This window comes from Heterodontus francisci, chromosome 8, assembly GCF_036365525.1.
Source record: "Heterodontus francisci isolate sHetFra1 chromosome 8, sHetFra1.hap1, whole genome shotgun sequence".
NCBI lineage: Eukaryota > Metazoa > Chordata > Chondrichthyes > Heterodontiformes > Heterodontidae > Heterodontus > Heterodontus francisci.
This window is the reverse complement of record NC_090378.1, coordinates 7,022,912-7,049,494: the sequence shown is the minus strand read 5'-3', so window position 1 is coordinate 7,049,494 and position 26,583 is coordinate 7,022,912. Positions and strand designations below refer to the sequence as shown.

At 46.2% G+C, this 26,583-nt stretch overlaps 2 protein-coding genes across 3 annotated transcripts in view; both read right to left on the bottom strand.

The window, feature by feature from the left end:
• LOC137372626 (collagen alpha-1(I) chain-like) overlaps positions 1–4,105 on the bottom strand; it is an 84,002-nt gene extending 79,897 nt beyond the window's left edge. For both annotated transcript variants that reach the window (XM_068036586.1, XM_068036587.1), the window contains exon 1: positions 1,058–4,105. In XM_068036586.1, the coding sequence (XP_067892687.1) occupies positions 1,058–4,038 (2,981 nt within the window). In that variant the 5' untranslated portion in view covers positions 4,039–4,105. The remainder of the gene's footprint in view (positions 1–1,057) is intronic.
• A 21,386-nt stretch (positions 4,106–25,491) lies between these two features.
• Positions 25,492–26,583, bottom strand: part of LOC137373159 (collagen alpha-1(XXIV) chain) — a 351,399-nt gene continuing 350,307 nt past the window's right edge. The window contains exon 60 of the mRNA XM_068038018.1: positions 25,492–25,638. Coding sequence (XP_067894119.1) covers positions 25,492–25,638 — 147 coding nt within the window. The remainder of the gene's footprint in view (positions 25,639–26,583) is intronic.

Here is a 26,583-nt window from a genome sequence, read left to right as displayed (position 1 = left end):
GAAGGATATAGTTGCCTTACAGGCAGTGCAACAAAGGTTCACTAGACTGATTCCTGGGATGAGGAGAGATTAAGTAGACTAGGCCTATATTCCCTGGAGTTCAGAAGAATGAGAGGTGATGGAATTGAAACATATAAAATTCTTAAGGGGCTTTACAGGGTAGATGCTGAAAGGATATTTCCCCTGGCTGGGTAATCGAGAACACGGGGGTCACAGTTTCAGAATAAGGGGACTGAGACAAGGAGAAATTTCTTCACTCAAAGGGTTATGAATCCAGAGAGCTGTGGATGGTCAGTCGTTTGTACATTCATGATAGAGATTGATGGATTTTTGCGAATTAAGGGATACGGGGATAATACTGGAAGGTGGGGTCGAGATAGAAGATCAGCCATGATCTTACTGAATGGTACAGCAAGCTCGAGGGGCCGAATGGCCTCCTCCTGTTCTTATTTCTTATGTTCACAGGAGTGATTATCAAACAAAACTTGACAGCGAGACACATCAGGAAATATCAGGACAGGTGATCAAAAGATTGGTCAAAGAGGTAGGTTTTAAGGAGAGTCTTAAAGGGACAGCAAGAAGCAGTGAGGTTTAGGGAGGGAATTCCAGAGCTTAGGAGCCCAGGTAGCTGAAGGCAGGGCCGCCAATGGTGGAACGATGGAAATCGGGGGATGTGCAAGAGGCCGGAGTTAGAGGAGCGCAGAGATCTCGGAGGGTGGTAGGGCTGGAAGAGGTTACAGAAATAGGGAGGGGCGAGACAATGGTGGGATTTGAAAACTCAGTACAAACTGCTATCCCTCAGCCAAGCTGCTGTAAACCATTAAAATCATTACATTTTTCACTGAATATTGAACATCAGAGAAATAAATCCCACAACAACCTCCTCCTCCCAATTAATTTTAGGTCTGGAACCAAATTCAGATACAGTGCATCTTCAGAGAACCATCAGTCCTTCTGCTTCCTTGAGAGTGACTCCCTTTCTCCAGTGACAGTGTCACAGACCAGCTTCCCTGCTCTCTCCCACACGCTGCTCTCAGCTCTAAGTGGCCCTTCTTACCCGGATAGTGAAATCTTCCTCTTCACAGTTGCACGACGCTGCAACTCATCCACTGCAGCAGGGTTCGCACACTCTGCTCCCGTGCTCGCACTGCGACTCTCTCCCCAGGCACCCGGGCTGGGGCTCTCTCCTCTAGGACTCTCTCCCCTTGCCCCCGGACTCGGGCTCCGTCCTCTGGGACTGGGGCTGTCTCCTCTTGCCCCCGGACTGAGACTCTCTCCTCTTGCCCCCAGACTGGGGCTCTGTCCTCTGGGACTCTCTCCTCTTGCCCCCGGACTGGGGCTCTGTCCTCTGGGACTCTCTCCTCTTGCCCCCGGACTGAGACTCTCTCCTCTTGCCCCCGGACTGGGGCTCTGTCCTCTGGGACTCTCTCCGCTTGCCCCTGGACTGGGACTCTCTCCTCTTGCCCCCGGACTGAGACTCTCTCCTCTTGCCCCCGGACTGGGGCTCTGTCCTCTGGGACTCTCTCCTTTTGCCTCTGGACTGGGACTCTCTCCTCTTGCCCCCGGGCTGGGGCTCTCTCCTCTTGCCCCCGGGCTGGGGCTCTCTCCTCTTGCCCCCGGGCTGGGGCTCTCTCCTCTGGGACTCTCTCCTCTTGCCCCTGGACTGAGACTCCCTCCTCTTGCCCCCGGACTGGGGCTCTGTCCTCTGGGACTCTCTCCTCTTGCCCCTGGACTGAGACTCTCTCCTCTTGCCCCCGGACTGGGGCTCTGTCCTCTGGGACTCTCTCCACTTGCCCCCGGGCTGGGGCTCTCTCCTCTGGGGCTCTCTCCTCTTGCCCCCGGGCTGGGGCTCTCTCCTCTGGGACTCTCTCCTCTTGCCCCCGGACTGAGACTCTCTCCTCTGGCCCCCGGACTGAGACTCTCTCCTCTGGCCCCCGGACTGAGACTCTCTCCTCTGGCCCCCGGACTGGGACTCTCTCCTCTGGGACTGTCTCCTCTTGCCCCTGGACTGGGACTCCCTCCTCTTGCCCCCGGACTGGGGCTCTCTCCTCTTGCCCCCGGACTGGGGCTCTCTCCTCTGGGACTCTCTCCTCTGGGACTCTCTCCTCTGGGACTCTCTCCTCTTGCCCCTGGACTGAGACTCTCTCCTCTGGGACTCTCTCCTCTTGCCCCCGGACTGAGACTCTCTCCTCTTGCCCCCGGACTGAGACTCTCTCCTCTGGGACTCTCTCCTCTTGCCCCCGGACTAAGACTCTCTCCTCTGGGACTCTCTCCTCTGGCCCCCGGACTGAGACTCTCTCCTCTTGCCCCCGGACTGAGACTCTCTCCTCTTGCCCCCGGACTGGGGTTCTCTCCTCTGGCCCCCAGACTGAGACTCTCTCCTCTTGCCCCCGGACTGGGGTTCTCTCCTCTGGCCCCCAGACTGAGACTCTCTCCTCTTGCCCCCGGACTGGGGTTCTCTCCTCTGGCCCCCAGACTGAGACTCTCTCCTCTGGCCCCCGGACTGAGACCCTCTCCTCTGGCCCCCGGACTGAGACCCTCTCCTCTGGCTCCCGGACTGAGCCTCTCTCCTCTGGCTCCCGGACTGAGACTCTCTCCTCTGGGATTCACTCCTCTTGCCCCCGGACTGGGGTTCTCTCCTCTGGCCCCCGGACTGAGACTCTCTTCTCTTGCCCCCGGACTGAGACTCTCTCCTCTGGGACTCTCTCCTCTTGCCACCGGACTGAGACTCTCTCCTCTGGGACTCTCTCCTCTTGCCCCCGGACTGAGACTCTCTCCTCTGGGACTCTCTCCTCTTGCCCCCGGACTGAGACTCTCTCCTCTGGGACTCTCTCCTCTTGCCCCCGGACTGAGACTCTCTCCTCTGGCCCCCAGACTGAGACTCTCTCCTCTGGCCCCCAGACTGGGGTTCTCTCCTCTGGCCCCCGGACTGAGACTCTCTCCTCTTGCCCCCGGACTGAGACTCTCTCCTCTTGCCCCCGGACTGAGACTCTCTCCTCTTGCCCCCGGACTGAGACTCTCTCCTCTGGCCCCCGGACTGAGACTCTCTCCTCTGGCCCCCGGACTGAGACTCTCTCCTCTGGGGTTCTCTCCTCTTGCCCCCGGACTGAGACTCTCTCCTCTGGGGTTCTCTCCTCTGGCCCCCGGACTGGGGTTCTCTCCTCTGGCCCCCGGACTGGGGTTCTCTCCTCTGGCCCCCGGGCTGAGACTCTCTCCTCTGGGACTCTCTCCTCTTGCCCCCGGACTGAGACTCTCTCCTCTGGGACTCTCTCCTCTTGCCCCCAGGCTGAGACTCTCTCCTCTGGGACTCTCTCCCCTTGCCCCCGGACTGAGACTCTCTCCTCTGGGAGTCTCTCCTCTTGCCCCCGGACTGAGACTCTCTCCTCCTGCCCCCGGACTGAGACTCTCTCCTCCTGCCCCCGGACTGGGGCTCTCTCCTCCTGCCCCCGGACTGGGGCTCTCTCCTCTGGGACTCTCTCCTCTTGCCCCCGGACTGAGGCTCTCTCCTCCTGCCCCCGGGCTGAGACTCTCTCCTCTTGGACTCTCTCCTCTTGCCCCCGGACTGGGGCTCTCTCCTCTTGGACTCTCTCCTCTTGCCCCCGGGCTGAGACTCTCTCCTCTGGGACTCTCTCCTCTTGCCCCCGGACTGAGACTCTCTCCTCTGAGACTCTCTTCTCTTGCCCCCGGACTGAGACTCTCTCCTCCTGCCCCCGGGCTGAGACTCTCTCCTCTTGCCCCCGGACTGGGGCTCTCTCCTCTTGGACTCTCTCCTCTTGCCCCCGGGCTGAGACTCTCTCCTCTGGGACTCTCTCCTCTTGCCCCCGGACTGAGACTCTCTCCTCTGAGACTCTCTCCTCCTGCCCCCGGACTGGGGCTCTCTCCTCTTGGACTCTCTCCTCTTGCCCCCGGGCTGAGACTCTCTCCTCTGGGACTCTCTCCTCTTGCCCCCGGACTGAGACTCTCTCCTCTGAGACTCTCTTCTCCTGCCCCCGGACTGAGGCTTTCTCCTCTAGCCCCTGGGATCGCGCTGTGCTCCATGTGTAATTCTCCTGTCGTGAATTTGCTATTTCACCTCCGGGTCCGGTCTGAATCTTTCTGCTTCCTGTTTCTGAGGAAGGATTTTGCAGAATGCGCCGCTCAATGGTCACGCTGTAAATGCAGCAAAGAGTAACTTGATATCGCATTGTCAGACTGCACTTTGCAACTGTTCTAAATGCAACACTCGCAATCATATATTAACCTGTAATTTGTGCAAATTGCAGCTCATTCAGATAAGCTGCAATGTCTGGCTCGGGTTTTCTGAAGTCATTTCTTTTCAATGGTAAATTTATAAACTCAACATTTCCCAAGTTCCATTCCAGTATTGATGTCGGACTTAAATCATATTTATAACCCAGTAAAGTTTTAAGTTTGACTTTATTTAATTATGTAGTTACACTGCACTTAGATTCATAAGTCATTTATCACATAGAGGAAGGCCATTCAGCCCATCTAGTCCATGCTGGCTCTCCACAGAGCGATCCAGACAATCCCACTTCCCCACTCAATCCCAGTAGCTCTGCAAATTCATTTCCTTCAAGTGCCCATCCCATTACGTTTTGAAATCATTGATTGTCTCCACTTCCACCACCCTCATGGGCAGTGAGTTCCAGGTCATTACCACCCACTGTGTAAAAAAGTTCTTCCTCACATTCCCCCTGCATCTCTTGCTCAAAACCATCAATCTGTGTCCCCTAGTCCTTACACCATCAGTGAATGGGAACAGTTTTTCCTTGTCTAACTTATCTAAGCCTATCATAATCTTGTACACCTCTTATCAAATCTCCCCTCAATCTCCTTTGTCCTAAGGAGAACTCTTCTTTTTTCTTCTTCTTCTTTGGCCTCCTTGTCTCGAGAGACAATGGGTAAGCGCCTGGAGGTGGTCAGTGGTTTGTGGAGCAGCGCCTGGACTGGCTATAAAGGCCAATTCTAGAGTGAGAGACTCTTCCACAGGTGCTGCAGATAAAATTGGTTGTCGGGGCTGTTACACAGTTGGCTCTCCCCTTGCGCTTCTGTCTTTTTTCCTGCCAACTGCTAAGTCTCTTTGACTTGCCACACTTTAGCCCCGCCTTTATGGCTGCCCGCCAGCTCTGGCGATCACTGACAACTGACTCCCACGACTTGTGATCAATGTCACAGGACTTCATGTCGCGTTTGCAGACGTCTTTAAAGCGGAGACATGGACGGCCGGTGGGTCTGATACCAGTGGTGAGCTCGCTGTACAATGTGTCCTTGGGGATCCTGGCATCTTCTGGCAGCTCACATGGCCAAGCCATCTCAAGCGCCGCTGACTCAGTAGGGTGTATAAGCTGGGGATGTTGGCCGCCTCGAGGACTTCTGTGTTAGAGATACGGTCCTGCCACCTGATGCCAAGGATTCTCCGGAGGCAGCGAAGATGGAATGAATTGAGACGTCACTGGAGAACAATCCCAGCTTTTCCAACCTAACCTTGTAACTAAAATCCCTCATTCCTGGAACTATTCTGGTAAATCTCCTCTGCAACCTCTCAAGGACCCTCACATCCTTCCTAAAATGTGGTGACCAGAACTGGACACAATACTCCAATTGGGGCCTAACCAAGGTTATACCAATTATAAAGGTTCAGCATAACCTCCCTGCTTTTGTACAGAATGCCTCTATTTATGAAGCCCAAGATCCCATATGCTTTGCTAACCACTCTCTCAATATGCCCTGCCACCTTCAAAGATCGCTACACATGCACCCCCAGGCCCTTCTATTCTTGCACATGCTTTAAAATTGTGCTGTAAGATTAGATAAGATAGTGGGGGTTTAATGCCCCCTTCTAAGGCAGGAACAGATTTGGCAGCAAAAGCTTTATTGTGAATTGACTTTATTGAGATCCAGGTAAGGACGAGTTTATAAATTTTTCAGATAAACCATAGACACATCTCAGGCAGTGATTAACAGTCTAACATAGTTATTACCTGTATTAGAGACTGGACGACAGAATGCACCACTTACTAAATTACTATTTACGATGATTTACAACTATGATTTACTAAATTGGTTTCTGGGATGAAGGGGTTGTCCTATGATGAGAGGCTGATTGATTGGGCCTATATTCTGTGCAGCTTAGAAGAATGAGAGGGGATCTAATAGCAGCTCTGGAGCTGCGGATGGACTCACTTTGGAGCATGCGCGATGCTGAGGAGGTCGTGGATAGCACGTTTAGCGAATTGGTCACACCGCAGATTAGGATTGCTGAGGGAGAAAGGAAATGGGTGACCAAAAGGCAGAGAAAGAGCAGGAAGGCAGCGCAGGTTTCCCCTGCGGTCATCTCCCTCCAAAACAGGTATACCGTTTTGGATACTGTTGGGGGAGATGGCTCACCAGGGGAAGGCAGCAGTAGCCAGGTTCATGGCACCGTGGCTGGCTCTGCTGTTCGGAAGGGCGGGAAAAAGAGTGTAAGGGCTATAGTCATAGGGGATTCGATTGTAAGGGGAGTAGATAAGCAGTTCTGTGGTCAAAAACGAGACTCCCGAATGGTATGTTGCCTCCCAGGTGCACGGGTCAGGGATGTCTCAGATCGGCTGCAGAACATTCTGAAGGGGGAGGGTGAACAGCCAGTTGTCGTTGTGCACATAGGCACCAATGATATAGGTAAAAAACGGGATGAGGTCCTACAAGCAGAATTTAGGGAGTTAGGAGCCAAGTTAAAAAGTAGGACCTCAGAGGTAGTAATCTCAGGATTGCTACCAGTGCCACGTGATAGTCAGAGTAGAAATGAAAGAATAGTCAGGATGAATGCGTGGCTTGAGAGATGGTGCAGGAGGGAGGGGTTCAGATTTTTGGGACATTGGGACCGGTTCTCGGGGAGGTGGGACTATTACAAATTGGACGGTCTACAACTGGGCCGGACTGGAACCAATGTCCTTGGGGGTGCTTTTGCTAACGCTGTTGGGGAGGGTTTAAGCTAATGTGGCAGGGGGATGGAAACCAAATGAGGAGGTCAGTGGACAGTAAGGAGGTAGTAACTAAAGCCTGTAAGGAACTAGATAATCAAGTCAATGTGACTAAGGGGAAGAGTAGGCAGGGAGCAGATGATGAACGCAAAGGGACTGGTGGTCTGAGGTGCATTTGTTTTAATGCAAGAAGTGTAGTAGGTAAGGCAGATGAACTTAGGGCTTGGATTAGTACCTGGGTGTATGATGTTATTGCTGTTACTGAGACTTGGTTGAGGGAAGGGCACGATTGGCAACTAAATATCCCAGGATATCGATGCTTCAGGCGGGATAGAGAGGGAGGTAAAAGGGGTGGAGGAGTTGCATTACTAGTCAAAGAGGATATCACAGCTGTGCTGAAGGAGGGCACTATGGAGGACTCGAGCAGTGAGGCAATATGGGCAGAACTCAGAAATAGGAAGGGTGCGGTAACAATGTTGGGGCTGTACTACAGGCCTCCCAACAGCGAGCGTGAGATAGAGGTACAAATATGTAAACAGATTATGGAAAGATGTAGGAGCAACAGGGTGGTGGTGATAGGAGATTTTAATTTTCCCAACATTGACTGGGATTCACTTAGTGTTAGAGGTCTAGATGGAGCAGACTTTGTAAGGAGCATCCAGGAGGGTTTTCTAGAGCAGTATGTAAATTGTCCAACTCGGGAAGGGGCCATACTGGACCTGCTATTGGGGAATGAGCCGGGCCAGGTGGTTGAAGTTTCAGTAGGGGACTACTTTGGGAATAGTGATCACAATTCCGTAAGTTTTAGAATACTCATGGACAAAGACGAGAGTGGTCCTAAAGGAAGAGTGCTAAATTGGGGGAAGGCCAACTATACCAAAATTCGGCAGGAGCTGGGGAATGTAGATTGGGAGCAGCTGTTTGAAGATAAATCCACATTTGATATGTGGGAGGCTTTTAAAGAGAGGTTGATTAGCGTGCAGGAGAGACATGTTCCTGTGAAAATGAGGGATAGAAATGGCAAGATTAGGGAACCATGGATGACAGGTGAAATTGTGAAACTAGCTAAGAGGAAAAAGGAAGCATACATAAGGTCCAGGCGGCTGAAGAAAGACGAAGCTTTGGAAGGATATCGGGAATGTAGGACCAATCTGAAACGAGGAATTAAGGGGGCTAAAAGGGGTCATGAAATATCTTTAGCAAACAGGGTTAAGGAAAATCCCAAAGCCTTTTATTCATATATAAGGAGCAAGAGGGTAACTAGAGAAAGGATTGGCCCACTCAAGGACAAAGGAAGAAAATTATGCGTGGAGTCAGAGAAAATGGGTGAGATTCTAAACGAGTACTTTGCATCGGTATTCACCGAGGAGAGGGACATGACGGATGTTGAGGTTAGGGATAGATGTTTGATTACTCTAGGTCAAGTCGGCATAAGGAGGGAGGAAGTGTTGGGTATTCTAAAAGGCATTAAGGTGGACAAGTCCCCAGGTCCGGATGGGATCTAGCCAGGTTACTGAGGGAAGCGAGAGAGGAAATAGCTGGGGCCTTAACAGATATCTTTGCAGCATCCTTAAACACGGGTGAGGTCCCGGAGGACTGGAGAATTGCTAATGTTGTCCCCTTGTTTAAGAAGGGTAGCAGGGATAATCCAGGTAATTATAGACCGGTGAGCCTGACGTCAGTGGTAGGGAAGCTGCTGGAGAAGATACTGAGGGATAGGATCTATTCCCATTTGGAAGAAAATGGGCTTATCAGTGATAGGCAACATGGTTTTGTGCAGGGAAGGTCATGTCTTACCAACTTAATAGAATTCTTTGAGGAAGTGACAAAGTTGATTGATGAGGGAAGGGCTGTAGATATCATTTACATGGACTTCAGTAAGGTGTTTGATAAGGTTCCCCATGGTAGGTTGATGGAGAAAGTGAAGTCGCATGGGGTCCAGGGTGTACTAGCTAGATGGATAAAGAACTGGCTGGGCAACAGGAGACAGAGAGTTGTAGTGGAAGGGAGTTTCTCAAAATGGAGACGTGTGACCAGTGGTGTTCCATAGGGATCCGTGCTGGAACCACTGTTGTTTGTGATATACATAAATGATTTGGAGGAAAGTATAGGTGGTCTGATTAGCAAGTTTGCAGACGACACTAAGATTGGTGGAGTAGCAGATAGTGAAGGGGACTGTCAGAGAATACAGCAGAATATAGATAGATTGGAGAGTTGGGCAGACAAATGGCAGATGGAGTTCAATCAGGGCAAATGCGAGGTGATGCATTTTGGAAGATCCAATTCAAGAGTGAACTATACAGTAAATGGAAAAGTCCTGGGGAAAATTGATGTGCAGAGAGATTTGGGTGTTCAGGTCCATTGTTCCCTGAAGGTGGCAACGCAGGTAAATAGAGTGGTCAAGAAGGCATACGGCATGCTTTCCTTCATCGGACGGGGTATTGAGTACAAGAGTTGGCAGGTCATGTTACAGTTGTATAAGACTTTGGTTCGGCCACACTTGGAATACTGCGTGCAGTCCTGATCGCCACATTACCAAAAGGATGTGGATGCTTTGGAGAGGGTGCAGAGGAGGTTCACCAGGATGTTGCCTGGTATGGAGGGCACTAGCTATGAGGAGAGGTTGAGGGGGGACCTGATTGAGGTATACAAAATCATGAGAGGTATTGACAGGGTGGATAGCAAGAAGCTTTTTCCCAGAGTGGGGGATTCAATTACTAGGGGTCACGAGTTCAAAGTGAGAGGGGAAAAGTTTAGGGGGGATATGCGTGGAAAGTTCTTTACACAGAGGGTGGTGGGTGCCTGGAACGCGTTGCCAGCGGAGGTGGTAGACGCGGGCACGATAGCGTCTTTTAAGATGTATCTAGACAGATACATGAATGGGCAGGAAGCAAAGAGATACAGACCCTTGGAAAATAGGTGACAGGATTAGATAGAGGATCTGGATCGGCGCAGGCTTGGAGGGCCGAAGGGCCTGTTCCTGTGCTGTAATTTTCTTTGTTCTTTGTTTTTTTTTATACAAGATTCTGAAAGGGATAGGGTGGAAGCTGAGAGATTGTTCCCACTGGTCAGAGAATCTAGAACACGGAGACATAGTCTCAGGATAAGGGGCAAATCATTCAGGACTGAGATGAGGAGAAATTTCTTCACTCAAAGGGTTGTGAATCTTTGGAATTCTCTATCCCAGAGGGTTGTCAATGCTCCATCATTGAATACATTTAAGGCTGGGATAGATAGATTTTTGGTCGCGCAGGGAATCGAGGGATATGTGGAGCGGGCGGGAAAGTGGAATTGAAGCCCAAGATCAGCCATGATTGTATTGAGTGGCAGAGCAGGCTCGATGGGCCATATGGTCTACTTCTGCTCCTATTTCTTGTGTTACAGAGTCATGGAGCCATAGAGATATACAGCACAGAAACAGGCCCTTCGGCCCATTGTGTCTGTGCTGGCCATCAAGCACCTATCTATTCTAATCCCATTTTACAGCACTTGGCCCCTACCCTTGTATGCGGTGGCGTTTCAAGTGCTCATCTAAATACTTCTTAAATGTTGTGAGGGTTCCTGCCTCTACCACCTCTTCAGGCAGTGTTTTCCAGATTGTAACCACCCTCTGGGTGATAATTATTTTTCTCAAATCCCCTTTAAATCTCCTGCCCCTTACCTTAAATCTATGCCCCTGGTTATTGATCCCTCTGCTCAGGGAAAAGTTTCTTCCTATCTATCCTATCTATGCCCCTCATAATTTTGTATACCTCAATCATATCTCCCCTCAGCCTTCTCTGCTCTAAGGAAAACAACCCTAGCCTATCCAGTCTCTCTTCATAGCTGAAATGCTCCAGCCCGGGCAACATCCTGGTGAATCTCCTCTGCACCCTCTCCAGTGCAATCACATCCTTCCTAAAGTGTGGTGACCAGAACTGTACACAGTACTCCAGCTGTGGCCTAACTGGTGTTTTATACAGCTCCATCATAACCTCCCTGTTCTTATATTCTATGCCTCGGCTAATAAAGGCAAGTATCCCATATGCCTTCCTAACCACCTTATCTACCTGTGCTGCTGCCTTCAGTGATCTATGGACAAGTACACCAAGGTCCCTCTGACCCTCTGTACTTCCTAGGGTCCTACCATCATTGTATATTCCCTTGCCTTGTTAGTCCTCCCAAAATGCATCACCTCATTCTTCACAGCTCAGAGCTTTAAAATGAGGAATCACTGCACTGTCTCCGATGTTCAAATCTCTCTCTTGTACCTCAGTAACCAGAACATGCAGTGTTTTTTAAAAATAATTCTTTGGGATATAGGTATCACTGGTCAATAACAACAATGACAGCAATGTGCATTTATATACCAGCTTCAACCTTGTAAAATGCCCCAAGGTGCTTCACAGGAGCGATTATCAAACAAAATTTGACACTGAGCCATATAGTGAGATACTCGAACAGTGAGCAAAAGCTTGGTCAAAGAGGTAGGTTTTAAGGAGACTCTTAAAGGAGAGGAAGACTGGACTTTGCGGGGTTGACTGGGCTGGGTGTGACTTTGTTGTCTCCTGATTCAATGCCTCGGTTTTAATCAATTCATCCATCTGGTTATATTTGTGCTTGCTTTCCAGTAACTCGGACACTTGAGAAGTCAGTTAAGAGTCAATGGTATTGTTGTGGGACTGGAGTCATATATAGGCCCAGACCGGGTAAGGACAGCAGGTTTCTACGCTAAAGGAAGTTAGTGAAGCAATTGGGTTTTTACGGAAATCCAACAGCTTCATGGCCAGTTTTCACTGGTACCAGGTTTTTATTTCCAGTTTCTTTGGGTTCCGACCATAACATTATAAAGTTTGACTTCCTCTGATTTGGCTATAGAGTTCAGCGTTCTGTTAACCTTGTCATAATGGCACAGAAGGCAGCCATTCGGCCCATCAAGTCCATGCTAGCTCTCAGTAGAGCAACGCAATCAGTCCCATTCCCCTGCTCTATCCTCATAGCCCTGTAAGTTTATTTCCCTCAAGTGCCCATGAAATTTCCTTTTGAAATCATTGATCGCCTCCATTTCCACCACCCTTGTGAGTATCAAGTTCCAGGCCATTAGCACCCGCCATGAAAAATCGTTCTTCCTTACATTCCCCCTGCATCTCTTGCCCAAATCTGTGTCCCCTAATCCTTCTTCCATCAGCTAATGGGAACTGATTTTCTTTGTGTAACCCTATTCAAACTTATCATAATCTTGTACACCTCTATCAAATCACCCCTCAATCTCCTTTGCTCCAGGGAGAACAACCCCAGCTTCTCCAACCTAACCTTGTAACTAAAATCCCCCATCCCTGGAACCATTCTGGTAACTCTCTTCTGCACCTTCTCTTGGACCCTCACATCCTTCCTAAAGTCTGGTGACCAGAACTGGATGCTGTTCTGCAGTTGGGACCTAACCAGAGCTTTATAAAGGTTCGGCATAAATTCCCTGCTTTTGTACTCGATGCCTCTATTTATGAAGCTCATAAATCCCATATGCTTTACTAACCACTCTCTCAATACGTCCCGTCACCTTCAAAGATCGATGTACATGAACCCTCCAGTTCCCTCTGTTCCTGCACACTCTTTAGAACTGTGCCATTAAATCTATATTGCCTCTCCCTATTCCTTTTGCCAAAATGCCCGACCTCACATTTCTCTGTCTTAAATTACATCTGCCACTTTTCTGCCCACAGAGGCATTGAGTAAGCAGGGAAGTTATGTTAAACCTTTATAAAGCTCTGGTTAGGCCCCAACTGCAGAATTGCATCCAGTTCTGGTCACCACACTTTCGGAAGGATGTGAGGGTCCTAGAGAGGGTGCAGAGGAGATTTAACAACTGCAGGCAGTTCATATCATTCTCACTGTTTGCCATTCCTCCAAGTTTGGTATCAGCAAATTATGAAATTTTATTCTGTATTTCATGATCCAAGTCATTTATACATCGCAAAAAAAGCAGTGGTCCGAGCACTGACCCTTGGGGAACACCACTGTCTACCATCCTCCAGTCTGAAAAACAACCATTCACCATGACTCACTATTTTCTGTCTCCATTCAAACTCCATTTACTCATCTTGGTTCTGTAACTCTTAATCCTCTTACCCAACAGAAATCTATTGATCCCAATTTTGAATTTTTCAATTAACCCCAGCCTCAACAGCTTTTAGGGAAGAGAGTTCCAGATTTTCACTCCACTTTGTGTGAAGAAGTGCTTCCTGACATCACCCCTGAAGGGCCTGGCTCTAATGCCCTAATTTTAAAGTTATGCCGCACTCCCCCCACACCATTCTCCCCAACCAAGAGCAATATCTCCTTTAGCTCATGCCATTTGCATAATAATCATTATGGCAGGTTATGGTACCCTCATGCTAATAGAACAGCAGGAAAAGTTATTCTGCCTAATGGTTTTGCTCGACCTTACTTACAAACTGCCCCATGTTTAAATACGTCAAACTGCGTTGTAGTATTTTTTTATTTTATTTAATAGATATTTCTGTTCTCCATAATCCATTGATTGCAATATCTTAATTGACTGCCAATTTATATGAAGCTCTGAAGAGCATCAAAGCAGTTTGATCAAAAGCTCCTTTGTTCAGTTGTCACAAGAAATATCTTTAATGCTGTATTTCCTTCTACTAAATACTGTACTATTATACATGCATAACTCACTTAGTTGCACAATAAACATATAGTCTATATGCTCCAGCTGACTGTAAGCTTTTCTCTTGCATACACTTTTGAGCTGCTGGGAAACATGAGTAATGCACATCTCTGAATCATGATCTCCCAAACCCGCGACCAGTGCCACCTAGAAGGACAAGGGCAGCAGGTGCATGGGAACATCACCTCCTACAAGTTCCTCTCCTAGTTACACACCATCCTGACTTGGAACTATATTGCTGTTCCTTCACTGTTGCTGGGTCAAAATTCTAGTCGGCATGTATTACCCATCCCTAATTGCCCTTGAGAAGGTGGTGGTGATCTGCCTTCTTGAGCCGCTGCAGTCCATGTGGGGTAGGTACACCCCACAGTGCTGTTAGGAAGGGAGTTCCAGGATTGTGACCCAGTGACAGGGAAGGAACGGCGATATAGTTCCAAGTCAGGATGGTGTGTGGCTTGGAGGAGAACTTGCAGGTGATGGTGTTCCCATGCATCTGCTACCTTTGTCCTTCTAGTTGGTAGAGGTCGTGGGTTTGGAAGGTGCTGTCTAAGGAGCCTTGGTGCATTGCATCTTGTAGATGGTACACACCGCTGCTGCTGTACGTCGGTGGTGAAGGGACTGAATGTTTAAGGTGGTGGATGGGGTGCCAATCAAGTGGGCTGCTTAGTTCTAGATGGTGTTGAGCTTCTTGAGTGTTGTTGGAGTTGCACCCATCGAGGCAAGTGGAGAGTATTCCATCACACTCCTGACTGAGGGGTGATCTGATAGAGTTGTTATGAAGAGATTTAGTAGGATAGATGTAAAGAAGATGTTTCCAATCATGGGGGAGTCCAAAACTGGGGGCCATGATTATAGGTTTTAGTTTTAGTTTTAGAAATACAGCACTGAAACGGGCCCTTCGGCCCACCGAGTCTGTGCCGACCATCAACCACCCATTTATACAAATCCTACACTAATTCCATATTCCTACCACATCCCCACATGTCCCTATATTTCCCGACCACCTACCTATACTAAGGGCAATTTATAATGGCCAATTTACCTATCAACCTGCAAGTCTTTGGCATGTGGGAGGAAACTGGAGCACCCGGAGGAAACCCACGCAGACACAGGGAGAACTTGCAAACTCCACACAGGCAGCACCTAGAATTGTACCTGGGTCGCTGGAGCTGTGAGGCTGCAGTGCTAACCACTGCGCCACTGTGCCGCCCGTAAGATCATAATAAATCCAACAGGGAATTCAGGAGAAACTGCTTTATCCGGAGAGTGTCAAGAATGTGAATGTGAATGTGAGAATTCCTAGCCTCTGACCTGCTTTTGTAGCCTTGGTATTTATATGGCTGCTCTAGTTCAGTTTCTGGTCAATAGTAACCCCAGGATGTTGATAGTGGGGGATTCAGCGATGGTAATGCCATTGAACGACAAGGGGATATGGTTTGATTCTCTCTTGTTGGAGATGGTCATTGCCTGGCACTTGTGTGGCTCGAACATTACTTGCCACTGATCAACCCAAGCCTGAATGTTGTCCAAGACTTACTGCATGTGGGCATAGACTGCTTCAATATCTGAGCAGTTGTGAATGGTGCTGAACATTGTGCAATCATCAGCAAACATCTCCACTTCTGACCTTATGATGGATGGAAGGTCATTGATGAAGCAGCTGAAGATGGTTGGGCCTAGGACACTACCCTACGGAACTCCTGCAGTGATGTCCTGGGACTGAGATGATTTGCTCCAACAAACACAACCATCTTCCTTTGCGCTAGTTTTCACTCCAACCAGTAGAGAGTTTTCCCCCTGATTCCCATTGACCTCAGTTTTGCTAGGGCTTCTTGATGCTATACTCAGTCAAATGCTGCCTTGATGTCAAGGGCAGTCACTCTCATCTCACCTGATCAAAGTGGTTGTTCAGGTTGTTGATTGAGATGGAAAAGTGTCAGATCCAAAGAGCTAATTTAATGCAACAACTCTCTTTTCTCTCTTCAATCCGACTGAGCATTTTGGTTTGGAATTAGATCTGTAAATTATTCTTTTCATAAATGTATATTTAACTGAGCTCATTGTTGTGATGTATGAGTTTCCATTCCTAAAGGAACACTGACCATATGCAAGTGTACTACTATTATTGAGCTTTATTTGGTCATAACGTGGAAATAACAGTAAATAACGTTTTGATAACAGCTTTCTGTAAATAACACTTAAAATACATTTTTTTACATACTTAATTTATCTTTGATGGTAAACAATGTATCCTGTACACATTTCTTGGCTAAAACCAAATGTTTTTTCCAATTTAAATCGGAATGACTATTAACTCAATAAAACTGCAAAGATATTACAGAATGGCTGAATGCACCTTACCCTTGAATTAAGGGTTGAAATAATTACAATTACTTCCTCTTCGGAACCAGATTTTGCAATAGCAACAAGCAAGATTTTAAAAAAACTAAAATTGCCTTTTTGAGGATATTACCTTTTCACCAGTTCTATTTGTTCTAGAATAAAACGAGTTGTACAGAGTACATTTACACTTCATGGGCTTGCTTTTAAAAGTCAAGAATGCTTTCAAAAAATTCATTCAAGAGATGTGGGCATCGCTGGCCAGGCCAGCATTTATTGCCCATCCCTAATTTCCCTTGGGAAGATGGTGGTGAGCAGCCTTATTGAATATAACTGAGTGTCTTGCGAGGCCATTTCAGAGGGCAGGTAAGAGTCAACCACATTGCTGTGAGTCTGGAATCAAGTATAGGCCAGACTGGGTAAGGATGGCAGCTTTCCTTCCTCAAATGCCATTCGTGAACCAGATGGGTTTTTATAGCAATCCAGAAGTTAAAAGGCCACCATTACTGATACTAGCTTCTTATTTCAAATTTACTTTATTAATTCCCCAGCTGCTGTGATGAAAGTTGAACTCATACATCTAGATCATTAATCAAAGCTAATCCAGTGCCATAACCACTATACGACCGTTCCCAAATGACTTGGGAACAAAACAACCAGTTTGAAGTGTGAAAGGCAGCTGCCAAATGTATACAGATATTTTTCAATGATTTCAAAAGAGAGATATTCATTAAACTCTGGTAGTTCCTTCAGTTCCTATGGATTTTTAAAAACACAATAGAGAAGTTTGACATTCCACAAATATAAAGTTAACTTTTCAGGGTGTTTAGCAGTAATTCTGATCTTAGTGCATGATTAAAAACCCAGTTACACCTCATTCAACAAGGTGTAATTTTTTCAAGGGTTTTTACAGCAAGACTAATAGTGTAAGAATGAATTCGTTCTCATGAATTCATAGATTTCTCATTGATTGCAGCCTGGGGGCAGGTGGGGGTGCTTCAATAGCGCATGCTCTGGGAAAGCATAGAATCACAGACAGCAGCTTCTGGATTTCTGCATTAGTCTGCACATGTGCAGACTCCAAGAGTTACTGTCAGTTTAAGTGGAGTAATGACAGCGAAGGCTGACAGTTTCACCGACGTTAATCGCTGCAAAATCCGAGCTAAAGAGCAATGTGCATGCTTAATTTTCCAGCTTTTAGCAACAGTTGAGTTTAACCAAAGCCTTAACAACAATTCTATTTTTAAAAAAACAATGTAATCAATAAATCATCATTCTAAACTATCTGAACGACAGGGCCTCCTGATCGCTACAGTTACCGTTAAGACCAATATTCTTTGAGATGATGCTGTGTGTAGATTAGCAGATCAATGATTCATTAGCTTAAATGTTTCAAATTTAGTTGGTGTATTTTGGTAGGAGGAAAAGGAGGCCACATAGTCCTTGGAAAGTAAGAGTGTAAATGGGGTCGAGGAGCAGAGGGATCTGAGGGGGTAGTGATCCACAGATCACTAAATGTAGCAATGCACATGAAAAGGCCATAAAAAAGCATACAAAGCACTGGGGCTTCATTTCTAGAAAGATAGAATTAAAAAGCAGAGAAGTTATGTTAAAACTTGTATCAAACCTTGGTTAGACTACACCTGGAGTACTGTGTACAGTTCTGGTCTCCATATTATAAAAAGGATATCGAGGCACTAGAGAAGATGCAAAAAGGATTCACAAGGATGACACCAGATCTGAGGTTATAATTATCAGGAAAGACTGAACAGGCCGGGATTCTTTTCTCTCGAAAAGAGTAGACTGAAGGTGACTTGATCGCGGTCTTAAGATTATGAAAGAGTTTGGTAGGGTATATGTAGAGAAGATGTTTCTGCTCAAGGACGAGTTCAAAACTAGGGGTCCTAAGTATAAGATAGTCACTAATAAATCCAATGGGGAATTCAGGAGAAACTTCTTTGTTCAGAGAGAAGTGAAAATGTGGAACTTGCTACCACAAGGAGTGGTAGAGGTGAATAGTAGAGATACATTTAAGGCAAAGATGGATAAACACATGAGGAAGGAAAGAAGTGAAGGATATGTTGATAGGGTGAGATGAAGAGGGTGGGAGGAGGCTCATGTGGAGCATAAACACCAGGATGGAACTGTTGGGCCGAATGGCCTGTTTCTGGGCTGGAAATACTGTGGAATTCTATAGCTTAAACTTTCTGAGCCTGCCCAGGCAGTAAACTACCTGACAATGGCCACAGACTTGGACAATGTACCTACATAGCATCATTTAAAAGGGGTATGAATTTGAAAAGAAATAATGCGAAAGCAGACAGAGTAAAAGTAGGACAATGGGATTGTACGGCCTTCGGCTAGCTCCAGTACTAGTGCAATTTTTGTTTGTGGTGCTTTAAAATCTATGGTACTGCAATTGAATGGAAATCCTTTTCATCTCAAATGGTTTATTACCTTTGTTAAAAAAGCAAAGGGACTTCACCAGTACACTAAGCATTTATATGCTAATGTTCACAGAGAATAAATCAAAGTTCTTCTCTCCTCAGAGCAACTAAACTATGAAATATAATGACGAAATGATTTTGTTTGGAAAATGTAAAGTATGACTAAAAAAACCATAAAGGAAATAAAAGCAAAATACTGCAGAAGGTGGAAACCTGAAATAAAAACAGAGAGTTCTGGAAATACTCAGCAGGTCTGGCAGCATCTGTGGAGAGAGAAACAGAGTTAATGTTTCAGGTCTGTGACCTTTCATCAGAACTGGCAAAGGTAAGAAAAGTGTTAGGTTTTAAGCAAGTGAAGGGGGGAGTGGTGGTGGGAAAGAGAATAAAAGGGAAGGTGTGTGATAGGGCAGAGGGCAGGAGAGATTAAATAACAAAGATGTCATGGGACAAAGTCAAAGAATGTGTTAATGCTTGTGGTGAAAGACAAAGCATTAGTCCAGAGAGAGTGTTAATGGCAGAATAATGAACAGCTCTGTCCAAAAGCACAACATAAAAAAACAGGCACATGGTTAAAAAAAAATTAAAAAACGAAATAATATTTAAAGATGTGCTTGTTTTTCATGTTGGGCTGTTAATACACTCTCTTTGCCTTTGTCCCATGACATCTTTGTTATTTAATCTCTCCTGCCCTCTGCCCTATCATACACCTTCCCTTTTGTTCTCTTCCCTACCACCACTCCCCGCTTCACTTGCTTAAAACCTAATACTTTTCTGACCTTTGCCAGTCCTGATGAAAGGTCACAGACCTGAAACGTTAATCATAAAGGAAAATTCAGAGAAGGAATCTTGTATCGTACCGGATCTTGCAAGATGACAATGGAATGAGCAAGTCACTGATGATTAGAATTTAATAGCAGCAGATCAAAGAGATTTGTTGTGTTTGGGTTAAAACAATCTGGAGTTATGCCTATTATTTTGGGAATTGCGTATTCTATTAATCATTAAATTTGTTAGCATTATGTAGAAATGCAACACCATTAGGACAGTTATCACGAATTTTTAGTTAAGCATTTGATACAACAGTTAACGTTGTGTTGAGTGAAGTCCAATTTGTTAAGACATTTTCAGTAAATATGCAATAATCCAATTAACAAAAGACGAAAATAAAATACATTTCCCCAACTGTTGTCATAGCAATATTGTCCAACTGCAGTGGAAGGAGTGCTCATTAAGTGGGCACTGTCTGCAGTGCCAGTCATGCCTGCCTCAGTGATAAGTCAAGTTCAAGAAAACTTGTAACTGCGGCACATCCGGGAGGGGGAGAGTTACCTGGACGTTTTGTTTCAGGAGGCAGTCACACCTGGTAGATTAAGTAATTCAAATTCAGTTAGTGATCAGGGACAACAGGGTGTGATTGCAAGTGAGGCAGGTAGGGGGATCCTGAGTTCAGGAGTGGAGGAGCCTCAGCCTTTGACCTTATCCAACAGGTACGAGATACTTGCTCCCTGTGTGGATGAGGAAGAGGGCTGCGGGGAGGATGAGCCAACTGACCATGGCACCATGGTGCAGAAGGTCATTCAAGAGGGGGGAGCAAAAAGACAAGTGGTAGTTACAGGGGATTCTCTAATTAGGGGGATAGATAGTATCCTTTGCAAGCCGGATCGGGAGTCCCGCATGGTGTGTTGCCTGCCCGGTACCAGGGTGCAGGACATCTCTGACCGGCTTGAAAGGATATTGAAGCGGGAGGGGGAGGATCCAGTTGTTGTGGTCCACGTTGGGACTAACAACATAGGCAAGGCTAGGATGGAGGACCTGTTTGAGGATTATAAAGCACTAGGAACGAAATTAAGGAACAGGTCCTCGAGGGTCATAATCTCCGGATTACTGCCCGAGCCATGTGCAAATTGGCTTAGGGATAAGAATATTAGGGAAGTAAACATGTGGCTAAGGGAGTGGTGTGGGAAAGATGGGTTCCATTTCATGGGGCATTGGCATCAGTTTTGGAACCGGAGGGATCTGTACCGATGGGACGGTCTCCACCTGAACCGATCTGGAACCAGTGTACTAGCGAAACGGATAAATAGGGTGGTCTCTAGGACTTTAAACTAGTGACTCGGGGGGAAGGAAAGGGAAAACGACAGGGAGTATGATGGTAAATAAAAAGGTAAGCAGCAGGTTAACATGTGTGCAGGAGGGTTTAAGTTCAAGGCAGACTATGAAAGAAGCAGAAAGGAAGGATAACTCAGGAGTTATTATTAGAGATGTTGGGAATCATGAGGGTAAGAAAGCTAGCATAAAGGCACTTTACCTGAATGCTCGTAGCATTCGTAACAAGGTTGATGAGTTAACGGCACAAATCATCGTGAATGAATATGATTTGGTAGCCATTACGGAGACATGGTTACAGGTTGGTCACGACTGGGAGTTAAATATCCAGGGGTACCAAACTATTCGGAAGGACAGACAGGAAGGTAAGGGAGGTGGTGTAGCTCTGATATTCAAGGACGACATCAGGGCGGTGCTGAGAGATGATATAGGTTCCACGGAGAATAAGGTTGAATCCATTTGGGTGGAAATTAGAAACTCTAAGAAGAAAAAGTCATTGATAGGCGTAGTCTATAGGCCACCAAATAATATCACATTGGGGCGGGCAATAAACAAAGAAATAACTAATGCCTGTAAAAATGGTACGGCAATTACCATGGGGGATTTTAATCTACATGGAGATTGGTCGAACCAGCTCAGTCAGGGTAGCCTTGAGGAGGAATTCGTTGAGTGTATCCGTGATAGTTTTCTTGAACAGTATGTAATGGAACCGACGAGGGAGCAAGCTATCCTAGATCTAGTCCTGTGTAATGAGACAGGAATAATTAATGACCTCATAGTTAGGGATCCTCTTGGAAGGAGTGATCACAGTATGGTTGAATTTAGAATACAGATGGAGAGTGTGAAGATAAAATCCAATACCAGGGTCTAGCGCTTGAACAAGGGGGACTACAATTGAATGAGGGAGGACTTGGCTAAAGTAGACTGGAAACAAAGATTTTATGGTGGGACAGTTGACGAGCAGTGGAGGACTTTCAAAGCAATTTTTCAAAGTGCTCAGCAAAAGTATATTCCAGTGAAAAGGAAGGACTAGAAGAAAAGGGGTAATCTGCCATGGGTGTCGAAGGAAATAAGGGAGGCTATCAAATTGAAAGAGAAGGCATACAAAGTGGCCAAAAACAGCATGAAACTAGAAGATTGGGAAAACTTTAAAGGTCAACAGAAAGCCACAAAAAGAGCTATAAAGAAAAGTAAGATAGAACATGAGAAAAAACTAGCACAGAATATAAAGACAGATAGCAAAAGTTTCTATAAATATATAAAATGAAAAAGAGTGGCTAAAGTAAACGTTGGTCCTTTAGAGGATGAGAAGGGGAATTTAGTTATGGGATATGATGAAATGGCCGAGGCATTGAACAGGTATTTTGTATCGGTCTTCTCAGTGGAGGACATTAATAACATGCCAGTAATTGACAAAGAGACGAACGTAGGTGAGGACCTGGAAACAATCATTATTACGGAAGAGGTAGTGTTGGGCAAGCTAATGGAGCTAAGGATTGATAAGTCTCCTGGCCCTGATGGATTGCATCCCAAGGTACTAAAAGAGATGGCGGGAGAAATAGCAGGTGCACTGGCAGTAATTTTCCAAAATTCACTGGACTCTGGGGTAGTCCCAGCAGATTGGAAAACAGCAGATGTGACGCCACTGTTTAAAAAGGGAGGAAGACAAAAGATGGGGAATTATAGACCAGTTAGCTTAACCTCTGTAGTGGGGAAGATGCTTGAGTCTATTATCAAGGAAGAAATAGCAGGGCATCTCGATAGAAATTGTCCCCTTGGGCAGACGCAGCATGGGTTCATGAAGGGCAGGTCATGCTTGACGAATCTTTTGGAATTCTATGATGACATTACGAGAAAGTTGGACAAAGGGGACCCGGTGGATGTGGTGTACCTAGATTTCCAAAAGGCCTTCGACAAGGTGCCGCACAAGAGGCTGCTGCATAAGATAAGGATGCATGGCGTTAGGGGTAAAGTATTAGCATGGATAGAGGATTGGTTGACTAACAGGAAGCAGAGAGTGGGGATAAATGAGTGCTATTCTGGTTGGCAGTCACTAGTGGTGTGCCTCAGGGATCGGTGTTGGGACCGCAATTATTTACAATTTATATAGATGATTTGGAGTTGGGAACCACGTGTAGGTTGTCAAAGTTTGCAGATGACACTAAGATGAGTGGCAGAGCAAAGTGTGCAGATGACTGTGAAACTTTGCAGAGGAACATAGATACATTGAGTGAGTGGGCAGAGGTCTGACAGATGGAATACAATGTTAATAAATGTGAAGTCATTCATTTCGGTAGGAGTAACAGTAAAAAGGATTATTACTTGAATGGTAAAAAGTTGCAGCATGCTGCTATGCAGAGGGACCTGGGTGTCCTTGTGCATGAATCGCAGAAGGTTGGTCTGCAGGTACAGCAAGTAATTAGGAAGGCAAATGGAATTTTGTCCTTCATTGCTAAAGGGATTGAGTTTAAAAGCAGAGAGGTTATGTTGCAGCTGTTTAAGGTACTGGTGAGGCCGCACCTGGAGTACTGTGTGCAGTTTTGGTCTCCTCACTTGAGAAAGGAGAGGGTGCAGAGGAGGTTCACTAGGTTGATTCCGGAGTTGAGGGGGCTGGCTTATGAGGAGAGACTGAGTAGATTGGGATTATATTCATTGGAATTCAGAAGAATGAGGGGGGATCTTATAGAAACATATAAAATTATGAAGGGAATGGATAAGATACAAGTGGAGAGGATGTTTCCACTGGCAGGTGAAGCTAGGACAAGAGGGCATAGCCTCAAGATTAGAGGGAGCAGATTTCGGACTGAATTAAGAAGGAACTTCTTCATCCAGAGGGTTGTTAATCTATGGAATTCCTTGCCCAGTGAAGTAGTTGACGCTTCTTCAGTAAACGTTTTTAAAGCTCTTTTTGAACAATAAAGGAATTAAGGGATACGGTGAGAGCGCGGGTAAGTGGATCTGAGTCCACGAAAAGATCAGCCATGATCTTATTGAATGGCGGAGCAGGCTCGAGGGGCCGGACGGCCTACTCCTGCTCCTAGTTCTTATGATCTTATGAATTGATTATAGATTGATTATAGATTGGTTGGTCCAGCCCTAAGACCAACTATACAAAATATGCACAAGTAACATTTAATTGGATGTCTTTGAGTGAGTGATCAAGTTTTAATATATAATAGCAAGGTACAACCTCAAAGCTGAACAGAAAGCATGTAGTTGTTCTACAACATTCCTCTTACCAGCGAAGCGTTTCTGTCTATCTACAGTCACCATACATACTGAGTCAATCTGTACAGTACATCCACACAATAAAAGAAGCAATTGGCATAATTACACAGTTCATATAAATAATGTTCCTGATAGAAATAAATGACCAAATAAGTACTTTTAAAACAGAAAATACTGAATGTAGCCAGTACATACATTTTGAAAAAATATCAAAACCTTTGTTTGTTGAAATGATTTGCACCTTATTAGCGTAAGCGCCTAGGACATCCAGGAGGGTGATATGTCACAAGCTATCCTGTGCTGTTCCTTGTGTCCGTGCTGAAGAGTGACTTCCATCAAATGAGCAAGCTCTGAGGTTCAGGATGACAAGGGGGGGCATTACCTGGGAATGCCAACGCGTAGTCAACATCCAGGGTTCAGTACCCACCTTGGCTGAGTTCCAGCCAAAGTCCTGCACGTCTCACCTGGTAGAATCACTGATGGACGGGGTATGGGTGGGTGCAGTCTCTGTGCCATGCTCAGAAGAGATGGCAGCAATACACTGCACTGATCTTCAGCTCAGAGGTTTGTGGTGCCTGTTGTTCGCCCATCTGATGACCTTGTCTTTGGATGGTTGAGGGGTGGGGTGGAAATTAGGGGTGGGTTGGGGGGGTGGCGGGTGCACAAGGTAGAACGTGGGAGGTTTCATTAGGGCTGAGTCAGCTCCAAGGGCACATGCCTGTTAGTGGAGATCAGATTCTCTGTGGCAGGCTCAGTAATCTGCTACCCAAGCCAGGCTATATATCTAGAATATTCTAACATGGTGTTGGCAACTTGCCTTTCTTCACCAATGGCTGCTGGAGAACTCAGCCTGGCTCCTGGATGATTAGATGCTTCCCATTTGGGATACAAAAATCCTGCAAAGCAATACCCTAACGGGCAGGTGGCCTTACCTGCACAGACAGTGGGAAGATTGCCAGTGCAGGGTGCTGGTAAACTGTTTGGATTTAGCTGATTAAAATGACAGCAATAGCCTGTGCCTACTTGGGAACCTCCACTGCCAGGCTCTTGGTAACCTCAGGAAAGTGATTGTGTCCTTACAGGAAGAAGGTGGGGACTCAATATCAGCCAATTCAGATTTCTCAGTAGACTGGTCTGTCGACCCTTAAAGCGTGAGGAACATCCATGCCTGTCAGACACCAGGCTGGCCAATATAAAAGCCTGGATGGAAGACAGGCAGCATATTGGAGGTAGAGGATGGTTCCAGAAGTATCATCTTTCAAAACTGAAGAGAAGATGATAAAGGTGGGTATTTGTTATTTGATGTCGTCCATCCTCATTGCAAGACGCCTGCACATTTTTGCATCAGTGTTCTCAAAGATCTTTCTTCTTCAGTCTTTTATGGGTTTCCTTGCAGTTAGTGAATGGAGCTGAAGTTATAATCATTACTGAAAGGCTCCATTTCCTTTACTTTCAAAAGGAACTATGACAGAAGCACAAAATATTTTGCATGATGCAACATATATTTCCAGCCTTGCATTTCCTGCTAATTGCAATGAATGGTTTTCTGTAGATAGAAGGGGCATCAATCCTTCCTGAGAAGTCAGTTTTTATAAAAGTACCATGACTTTTTAAAAAGAAAATTGTCCCTGGATTTTCCGCAGTGAACAGAGATAATCTCTCCAAAAACTTTCAGCTAAGGGGAGTCTAACTTTCGGTAGCTTCCTTACAGAGTTCATAAGGATGACCCAAGTCCTTCGTCCTCTTATAGAAAGCACACTGGACCAATTTCTACATGGTATTGCTTTGCTGGCTTGACATGAGGAGGCCTCTGAATTTCAACAATTGGAAGTTGACTCACAACTTGAGTATGGAAAACAAATTGTGTCTGTTGCCATGTTCCATCTTGAATCTGCAATTAATAAACAAACACACTCAATAACTTGGATAGTAACAGTCCAAATGGGTTAGAGGAACAAAGAGATTTCGCTGTACAGATACACACACATCACTGAGCAACACAATTTAACAAGGCCTTCTGTGAATATGCTACCATAGTGGTTATGTTACTGGACTAGTAATCCAGTAGCCTGGCCTAATGATATGGAGATATGAGTTCAAATTCCACACACCATTTACATTCAATTAATGAAATAACTCTGGAATAAGTAGTTTTTTTTTATTGGGATGTGGGTGTCGCTGGCTAGACCAGCATTTGTTGCCCATCCATAATTGCCCTTGAACTGAGTGGCTTGCTCGGCCATTTCAGAGGGCATTTTAAGAGTCAACCACATTGCTGTGGGTCTGGAGTCACATGTTCACCAGACAAGGTAAGAACGGCAGATTTCCTTTCCTAAAGGACATTAGTGAACCAGATGGGTTTTTACCACAATCGACAATGGTTTCCTGGTCACGTTTAGACTAGATTTTAACGCCAGGTTTATAAATTGAATTCAAATCTCACCATCTGCTGTCGTTGGATTCGAACCCATGTCCCCGAAGCATTAGCCTGGGCTCTGGATTACTAGTTTAGTGACATCACCACTACGCCACCGCCTCCCCTAGTATCAGTGATGGTGACCATGGCTGGAAATTTTTTGAGGTGACAGAAATCCCACTGCCAGGGAAGAAAGCAGTAGCTGACCCTGCTTCGTCAGGACCCGGGGGAACATTTTCCCAATAAGGGCAACGCCCCCCTCCCCCCCATCCCACCCCCACAAACCCCCAAGAGCTGCCGACCCTATCAGAGGGTCAGCAGCCTCAGCAGCACCACCGCAATGGTGGCCATTGCTGAGGCTGCAGCTGCAGGATGAGGGTGCCTCAATGAAGATGGGTAAGTGGTGCTGGGGGTAGCTGG